Here is a 9,275-nt window from a genome sequence, read left to right on the forward strand (position 1 = left end):
TCGGTCCTCCCCTCGCCTCTCTCGCCCTCCCCTTGCCTCTCTCGCCCTCCCCTCGCCTCTCTCGCCTTCCCTCCCCTCTCTCGCCCTCCCCTCCCCTCTCTCGCCCTCCCCTCTCTCGCCCTCACCTCCACTCTCTTACCCTTCCCTCCCCTCCCCTCTCTCGCCCTCCCCGCCCCTCTCTCGCCCTCCGCTCCCCTCTGTCGCCCTCCCCTCACTCCCCTCTCCTCTCTCGCCCTCCCCTCTCCTCTCTCGCCCTCCCCTCTCTCGCCCTACCCTCTCTCACCCTATCTCTCACTTTCCCCCCTCTTCTCCCTGCTCCTTCACTCTCTTCACTTTCTCTCACTCTCAACCGCCCTCAATCGGTGTCTCTCTCTCTGCCAACGTCCCTCCGTTTCTCTCTGACTGAATCTCTCTCCCTCCTGTCCCTCCCTCCCTCTCTCTCAGACACACTCTTTCTCCCTGCTCCTTCCCTCTCCCTCTGACCCCGAGACTGGAGGTGGGGTGTGGTTGGTCGTGAGGCTGCGTGTGGTGGGGTGGGTGGGGGTGAGATGGGGTAGAGATGGAACTGCTGGAGGAGGCAGAGACGGGCAGGACAGAGCGTGTGAGGGTGAGGGGAAAGTGAAGAGTGGAGGCAGGTGGAGAAACCGGGGTTGGGGCGGTTGGTGTGAGAGGGAGAACGAGGGAGAGTGAAAGTGAGAGATTGTGAGAAAGAGTGAGTGTGCAGGGAGAGAGAGGGAGAAATGTGGAGTAAGAGTGGGGGAGATGAAATGGGGAGGGCGGGTTGGAAAGGGGGTGGGGAGGGGAACAGAGGGGGTTAACCCCAGCTCCTGAGCTCAGGGCGCGGTGTCCTCCCCTTCCCTGAGGACCAGGACTTGGGGCTGAGTCTGTCTCTCTCCAGCTCAGCTTCTCCAACACAAAGACACACAACAACATCGGTCCCTCTGCTGCTCGGCACGCTTTCATCAGCATTTTTATTGGTTACAAATGGAAGTGATGGATACAGTCAGTGGGATGGTGCCTTTTCTCACTGGCCCCTGAGTTGTGAGAAACATTGAAATGTTTCCCTGTAACCCCCACTGTGGGATAAGGATGGACAAACCAGCGTTCCCCTCAGTCTGTTACCATAGCGACAGGCTGCTCCATCGCTGAAACACTGAACTGAAATGAGAAAATCCCAGATGGTGTGATTAATGAGGGAATTTGATGGATGGATGGATTTGGGTGAAGGGATATTTCAGCACATTCTTCAGCTGCTGCCTGAACTTAGTCTGGGTCACGGCATAAATCGCGGTGTTTGTGCAGCAACTGAGGAGCTGCAGCATGAAGCCCAATTCCCGCACAAAGCCATGGAGAAACACAGACTTATACCCAAACCACCACATCCGGTACCATATAGAATACAGCATTAACGTTGACCATAACAGGATGAAATTGGCCGAGATCACAAACAGTAAAATGATGGATTTTTTTCGGTTTCTCATTTCAGTGTCAGACTGAGCGTCCCCATTGGTGTGAGCGCGGAGTCTCCTGCGGGCTCTGCTGGTCACTAAAATGTGTCTGACGGTGAGAACATTGAGCAGCAGAATCAGGAGAAATGGGACACCCGGGGTTAGAATGTGGTGGAGGAACTCGATTGTGACCCAGACACTGGAGTATCGAACAGCGAATGTTACATCACAAAACCAGGGGCCGTTCACCAGCCAATACCGAGCCGTGAGCATAAAATACCAGAAAATGTTCTTTAAACAGCTCAGCACAGTCACTGCTCCCAGAACCACAGCCGCCATTTTCTCACTGCAATATTTACTTTTCAGCTTCTGGCAACAAATGGCCACAAACCGATCAAAGGTGAAAGTGACGGTGAACCAGACAGAGCAGTCAGTGGCTGCATAAAGCAGGACGGCGTGGATATTACACACGGGGACGAAGTACAGGAAATAAAACTGTTCCAGATAAACAATGGGAATGTGTCTCAGGATCAGGTCAAGGATAATGACCAGGAGATCCGCCGCTGCCATGGCCCCCAGGTAACGTCTGACACATGGAGACAATCCACAATCTTTATAAAGCAGGACGTAGATGGTCACTACGTTAACTGTGAGGCAGGAAAACAAACCCATTATCCATCAGCCTGGAGGCAAAGGGACCCGTTTGATCGGGGACCCAGTGAGATTTTCAAATGTGTCCCTGTATTCAGGGATTTATTAAAATAATTGGAGCTGGAATAACAAATGGAAAGGTCAGAATTACTGTCAAAAATGTGACATAAACCACAAGAAACCCTCCCTCCCCAAACACACAGAGACACATCCATAAGGACAGATGGTTTCTAGAACATTCCCACATACTCGATCACTCGAGAGCAGACACAGGTCACTCCTTCCCAGTTCCTGATACGGAGGGTGGGAACATTGCTGTCCTGAAGGATTCTCTCCCAGTTTCCTGAAGACAAACGGAGTTTGGGAATTTCTGTATTTTGGTCTAAATTGTGGTCGATCCTGTGTCGTGGAGAAATGTAAACGCAGGGAAAACGTATTCACCCCTTTAACTGCCTGAGGGGCCTTCGGAACAGTGTCTCCTTCTCCCTGGAACGGGATCTCTTCCCTCGGGATCTTATCGTTTGTTCAATTCACTGACGTCCGGCCGTTCAAAAACAAACAACGTCAGGGACAGAACGTTCCGGGGAACGTCAGTTATAGAATGTCGGGGCAGAACGTTCCGGGGAATGTCAGTTATAGAATGTCAGGGACAGAACGTTCCGGAGAATGTCAGTTATAGAATGTCAGGGACAGAACGTTCCGGGGAATGTCAGTTATAGAATGTCAGGGACAGAACGTTCCGGGGAATGTCAGTTATAGAATGTCGGCGACAGAACGTTCCGCGGAATGTCAGTTATAGAATGTCAGGGACAGAACGTTCCGGGGAGCTCCGTGACCTGTCCATCACCTTTCTCCCCATCCACCAACATGATGTACTGTGCACAGGCTACATACCTGTCCAGCACAGGGAGCTGCACTGACCACATCATTGTATTATCTATAAACCTCAACCAGACAGTCTGACCAACACAGAGACATGTGCAGTGATCACCCGTGAATTCATCTGTAACCCAGGAGCAGTTACCCTCCCAGCATGTAGGACTGTGTACCCCACCCCAGTGCATTGATCTGTAACCCAGGAGCAGTTACCCCCCCAGCATGTAGGGCTGTGTACCCAACCCCAGTGCATTGATCTGTAACCCAGGAGCAGTTACCCTCCCAGCATGTAGGGCTGTGTACCCCACCCCAGTGCATTGATCTGTAACCCAGGAGCAGTTACCCTCCCAGCATGTAGGACTGTGTACCCCACCCCAGTGCATTGATCTGTAACCCAGGAGCAGTTACCCTCCCAGCATGTAGGGCTGTGTACCCAACCCCAGTGCATTGATCTGTAACCCAGGAGCAGTTACCCTCCCAGCATGTAGTACTGTGTACCCCACCCCAGTGCATTGATCTGTAACCCAGGAGCAGTTACCCTCCCAGCATGTAGGGCTGTGTACCCCCCGCCCCAGTGCATTGATCTGTAACCCAGGAGCAGTTACCCTCCCAGCATGTAGGGCTGTGTACCCAACCCCAGTGCATTGATCTGGAACCCAGGAGCAGTTACCCTCCCAGCACGTAGGGCTGTGTACTCCACCCCAGTGCATTGATCTGTAACCCAGGAGCAGTTACCCTCCCAGCATGTAGGACTGTGTGCCCCACCCCAGTGCATTACCCAGTAACACTGTGTTAGATCCCTGCCCAGTGTGGGGAAACTTGCAGCCCATGCTGGAAGTAACAGGACGTACAGCTCCCACCCATTTCCAGCTCCATATCCCCACTGTGCCAAGAAAAGGGGGTGCTGTGGGTGTGAACATCACTGCCAGAGAGAGATCACCACATGGGAGGGGTTTGGGGTATAGACAGAGAGGGGGAGACTGAGAGACAGTGTCATGGAAGGATGTTTTCCCAGGTTTCAGAATGCTAAAATGGCGACACTTCGATAGCATCCTGTAACATGAGCCAGTCTTCCCAGGAAAGATGGGAAAAAGGGAGATTGGTGTGAGGTGAAATGAAACAACAGCTGCTGTGTGGTTTTGAAATTACGTTTATGTAATTTTAATAAGTGTCTTATTGAAACAGTATATTACTGTAGAGTTGGAGTAGGGTAATAAGCAGTTAGGAGAAAGAGGGTCCCAGAGTTGTGAATCGTTGATGTAAAATGTTCACTTTCAGAGTTAAAAAAATACATTGATATTTTTTGTTTAAACACTGGAATTTGGGAGTTCTCTATCACTCATATTTCAACAGTTTACAAGGTAACTTGAGCATTTCTTTATGTTTAGTTTAGTTTAAGTTACCAGATGAGCTTCACGCCGTGTCCTAACAATTGCTGAGTGTGTATCTGTGTGTCTCTGTGTGGGGCAGGTCTGGCTGTCTCTGTGGTGCTGAAAGTGATGCAATGCCACCCTCTGCTGGCCTCCACACGCCACTGCACAGGCATTGGGAGAGGGTGAAAACCAACAGGGATTCATTCAGAGAGGGGGAGGGGGAGGGAGAGGGGGAGGGGGAGGGAGATGGCAGCTGCTCACAGCACCATCCAAACTGATGTCTTATCCATGTACTGATCTAAATGTCCTTTAAACATTGTAACTGTCCCTATTTTCACCAGTTCCTCTAGAAGTTAATTCCACACACACGCCAGCTTCTGTCTGAAATAATTACCTCTCCTGACTTTTGTAAATCTTTTTCCTCACGCCTCAAAATATTCCTCAGTTTTGAATCCCCAACTCTCGGGAAAAGACATCAGCCCTACAGCTTATCTGTACCCCTCATCATTTTACAAACCTCTGCAAAGTTACCCCTCCACCTCATACTCTCCAGTGAAAAAAGTCCCAGCCTATTCAGCCTCCCCTTGTAGCTCAACCCTCCATTTCCAGCAACATCCAGGTTAAACTCTTCTGAACCCTCTCCAGCTTAATAATATCAAGGTCAATAATATCAAAGTGAATAGTCAAGGTATTTGCTAAGGGTACGGGGGAGACCAAACTAGAGGACATAGGCTTAAGGTGAGAGAGTAACATTTAAAAGTGACGTAAGGGGCAGCTTTTTCACCCAGAGGGTGGTGTGGCTATGGAATGAGCGGGCAGGATGTCCAGACTGGACACAGTATTCCAGGAGAGGTCTCACCAATGTCCTGTACAACCTCAATATGACGTCCCAATTCCGATACTCAAAGGTCTAACCTATGAAGACAAGTGTGTTAAACACCTTCTTAGCCACTTTCTATATCAGATGCAAATTTTAAAGAATTAAACCTGACAGCCTAGGTCTCTGTACTACAACACCACCAAAAGACCCTACTTTTAATTGTATAGGTCCTGTTGTTGTTTGATTTACCAAATCCAATGCCTGGCATTAATCCAGACTATCCTCCATCTGCCACCCCTCAGCCCAGTGTGTGATATGACTGCCACCTCCCCCTCCCCCTTCAATTTTAAAATGCCCACCCCTCTCCAGGAGGCCTACACACTCTGGCCTTGATTTTCACAAAGACCCTGAGCTTGGGTTGCCTTGTGTGGTTAGAGGGAGGAGGGACAGATTGCAGACACAGTCAGTGGGGAGGAGAGGCTGGACAGTAATCAGCGGCCTGGTATCATTTCATGGTTTTAGGAAGAGGGCAGACACACGTTAGAGGTGGGTAAGATTGATCGGTGTTTTGGGGTCAGAAATTAAGCTCTTCCTTCGCCTCTGGTGTTCAGTAATAAATATCTATTTGATACCCTTCATTGGGCAGAGTGTTTCTGCAGGATTTCTTTCCCTAATATTGCAGACTACAGATAATAGCGATTAAAGATGTTCATAGTTAATTTCAATATTCAGCAAGTACACTCAATATCCTACAGTTGAGACAAATATCTTGCATTTGCTGAATAATACAAAGTGTTGTTTGTAATTCAGTAATGGTAACCTGATTATAATCAATCCACACTGAGCTGGAAGCGGGCACTAAAATATGACCCAAAATCTGGGTATGGTAGTATAGTGGGCAGTGTCCGTGTCTCTGAGCCAGAGCTCTGGGTTTGATTCCAATTCCTGAACTTGTGTGGTAGTGTTCCTAGCTCTGGATGAGAAGGCCTGGATTGAAGTCCTGTCTGTTGCAGAGGTATGTCACAGTATGTCAGAACAGGCTGATGGACAAACACACAGGAGAATAATGTTACAGCTTTATGGGTATTGCCGAGTGGTGTTCATGTCCCTACCTCCGGGCACAAAGGTCTATGTGTAAATCCCATAGAAGTGTCACCTAATATATCTGAACAAACCGATTAAAGTGGTTTTATAATTGTGGCTTGATGGAGAAAGAACAGGTGTCGGTGTTGAATTTCAGCATTTCGGCCCGGGATTATTGGAAGTACAGCCATTCTTGTTGATTGAAGTCACATTTCACAGCAGTAAAGGTTTATAAAATCAGAATGGTCATGGATAGGGTTTGTAGTCAAGGTTTTTCCCCAGGTTAGGGGCATCCAAAACTAGAGGACATTGGTGGAAAGTGAGAGGGGAAAGATTTTGAAGAGACCTAAGGGGCACCTTTTCACATAAAGGGTGGTGCGTGTATGGACTGAGCTGCCAGAGGAAGTGGTGGAGGCTGGTACAACTCCATCATGGAAAAGTCATCTGGATGCTGACAGACCTGCCGAGCTTTTCCAGCAATTTCTGTATTTGTTAAAATAAAACATTCATTTTAACACAGGTATCTGTGTTACCTGTTTGGATACAGGATTGGCTGGCCAGCAGAAGACAGCAAGTGGTAGCGGAAGGAAAATATTCTGCCTGGAAGTCTGTGGTGAGTGGTGTTCCACAGGGCTCTGTCCGTGGGCCTCTACTGTTTGTAATTTTGTTAATGACTTGGATGAGGGGATTGAAGGATGGGTCAGCAAGTTTGCAGATGACACGAAGGTTGGAGGTGTCGTTGACAGTATAGACGGCTGTTGTAGGCTGCAGCGGGACATTGACAGGATGCAGAGATGGGTTGAGAGGTGGCAGATGGAGTTCAACCTGGATAAATGCGATGTGATGCATTTTGGAAGGTCGAATTTGAAAGCTGAGTACAGGATTAAGGATAGGATTTTTGGCAGTGTGAAGGAACAGAGAGATCTTGGTATGCAGGTACATAGATCTCTTAAAATGGCCACCCAAGTGGACAGGGTTGTTCAGAAAGTATATGGTGTTTTGGCTTTCATTAAGAGGGGGATTGAGTTTAAGAGTCGTGAGATCTTGTTGCAGCTCTTTAAAACTTTGGTTAGACCGCACTTGGTATACTGTGTCCAGTTCTAGTCATCCTATTATAGGAAAGATGTGGATGCTTTGGAGAGGGTTCAGAGGAGGTTTACCAGGATGCTGCCTGGACTGGAGGGCTTATCTTATGAAGGGAGGTTGACTGAACTGGGACTTTTTTATTTGGAGAAAAGGAGGAGGAGAGGGGACCTAATTGAGATATTCAAGATTATGAGAGAGATAGATAGTGTTGATAGCCAGAGACTATTTCCAAGGGCAGAAATGGCTAACACGAGGGGTCACAGTTTTAAGCTGGTTGGAGGAAAGTATAGAGGGGATGTCAGAGGTGGGTTCTTTACACAGAGAGTTGTGAGAGCATGGAATGCATTGCCAGCAGCAGTTGTGGAAGCGAGGTCATTGGGGACATTTCAGAGACTGCTGGATATGCATATGGGTCACAGAAATGTAAGGGTGCTTACATGAGGATCAGTGGTCGGAACAACATCATGGGCTGAAGGGCCTGTTCTGTGCTGGACTGTTCTATGTTCTATGTATTCTGAATACATTAAACATTTTATTTTTTAATGACGCAGGGACATATAAACATATCTTCAAATCAATCAAGACCATTTTCTGCTCAGGGTATGGCTCTGTGTATGACAGCAGCAATGATGCACCGACATGGAACAGGGAATGTGATGGAGACATAGTTTGGACAATGTACAAGGAGACCTCACATGGTCCAGTTTGGGAGAGAATGACATTATTGTGTGATCCAACTCAGAGAGGGAGAAAATGTCATCTGCCCGAGAAGAAACGGCCTATTGCACTCTCTCTCCTTCATTATTCCTCATCACAGTAACATGTACGAGCTAAAACAAAACTCTACTGTTATTGTTACCATTCTTATTTTTATAGAATCCCAGCAGTGTGGAAACAAGCCCTTCGGCCCAACAAGTAAATACCAACTTTCCAAAGAGTAACCTTCCCAGTTACCTTACAGTTACCACTGACTAGTGCACCTAAAGTAGAAATCGCGGAACACGATGGACTATTTGACCAATCCACTTGAATTATACAGCTTTGGGCTGTGGGAGGAAACGGGAGCACCCATCAGAAACTCACACAGACAAGGGGAGAAGATCCAAACTCCACACAGATAGTCGCCTGAGGCTGGAATTGAACTCACGTCTCCCTGATGCTGTGATGGAACAGTGCGAACTACTGAGCCACTGTGCTAACCTGGAACCTCCTGCCAGCCTAATGCAAAGGGAATTCAGCCAAATCCAACTCTCCCAGGATAAAATCCCATTGCTAGCAGCTGTGTGAGTGGAATACCTTCAGAAGCAGAATAACATTTTGGAGAATCTCACAATTTTTCCTTTTGTCATGAGTTACACTAATATTTGGATAAGGTTCTTTCAACGTGAAATTGCACAGGTGTGTGTGTGTGTGTGTGTGTGTGTGTGTGTGTGTGTGTGTGTGTGTGTGTGTGTGTGTGTGTGTGTGTGTGTGTGTGTGTGTGTGTGTGTGTGTGTGTGTGTGTGTCAGTGGTTTTAGAATGGGAAATATCGAGTCTTTATTTGCAATACGCAAACAGTTTGCCATCCATCTTTCCATCATAGGTGAAGTAACATTGCTCTGGATCGTAAACGTGTTGTTTTAGCAGATTACAGACACTAGCCTGACTTGTTCCTAAAACTGACCGTGACCCAGTCTGAGACCGATATCATCGGCCATATCACCGACCTGGTTACATTTAACATTTGTTGTGAGCAGTGCAGGAGTGGGACTAGAAAAGGAGACAGTGACCCAAAAAGCCGGGGAACTATAGACCGGTGAGCCTGATGTCAGTGGTGGGTAAGTTGTTGGAGGGGATTCTGAGGGATAGCATTTACATACATTTGGGAAGGTAAGGGCTGATTGGGGTAGACAACATGGCTTCCTGCATGGGAAATCATGTCTCATTAATTTGGTTGC

General features: G+C 48.0%; 1 protein-coding gene across 1 annotated transcript in view; it reads left to right on the forward strand.

The window, feature by feature from the left end:
* The window catches only part of LOC132813754 (uncharacterized), an 18,021-nt gene extending 9,009 nt beyond the window's left edge, over positions 1 to 9,012 (forward strand). Inside the window, exons 4-6 of the mRNA XM_060823252.1 lie at positions 1,815 to 2,027; positions 6,772 to 6,864; positions 8,214 to 9,012. Of these exons, the coding sequence (XP_060679235.1) occupies positions 1,815 to 2,027; positions 6,772 to 6,864; positions 8,214 to 8,312 (405 nt within the window). The 3' untranslated portion in view covers positions 8,313 to 9,012. The remainder of the gene's footprint in view (positions 1 to 1,814; positions 2,028 to 6,771; positions 6,865 to 8,213) is intronic.
* Positions 9,013 to 9,275: the final 263 nt, after the last annotated feature.

Source organism: Hemiscyllium ocellatum, unplaced genomic scaffold (genome assembly GCF_020745735.1).
Source record: "Hemiscyllium ocellatum isolate sHemOce1 unplaced genomic scaffold, sHemOce1.pat.X.cur. scaffold_460_pat_ctg1, whole genome shotgun sequence".
NCBI classification, from domain to species: domain Eukaryota; kingdom Metazoa; phylum Chordata; class Chondrichthyes; order Orectolobiformes; family Hemiscylliidae; genus Hemiscyllium; species Hemiscyllium ocellatum.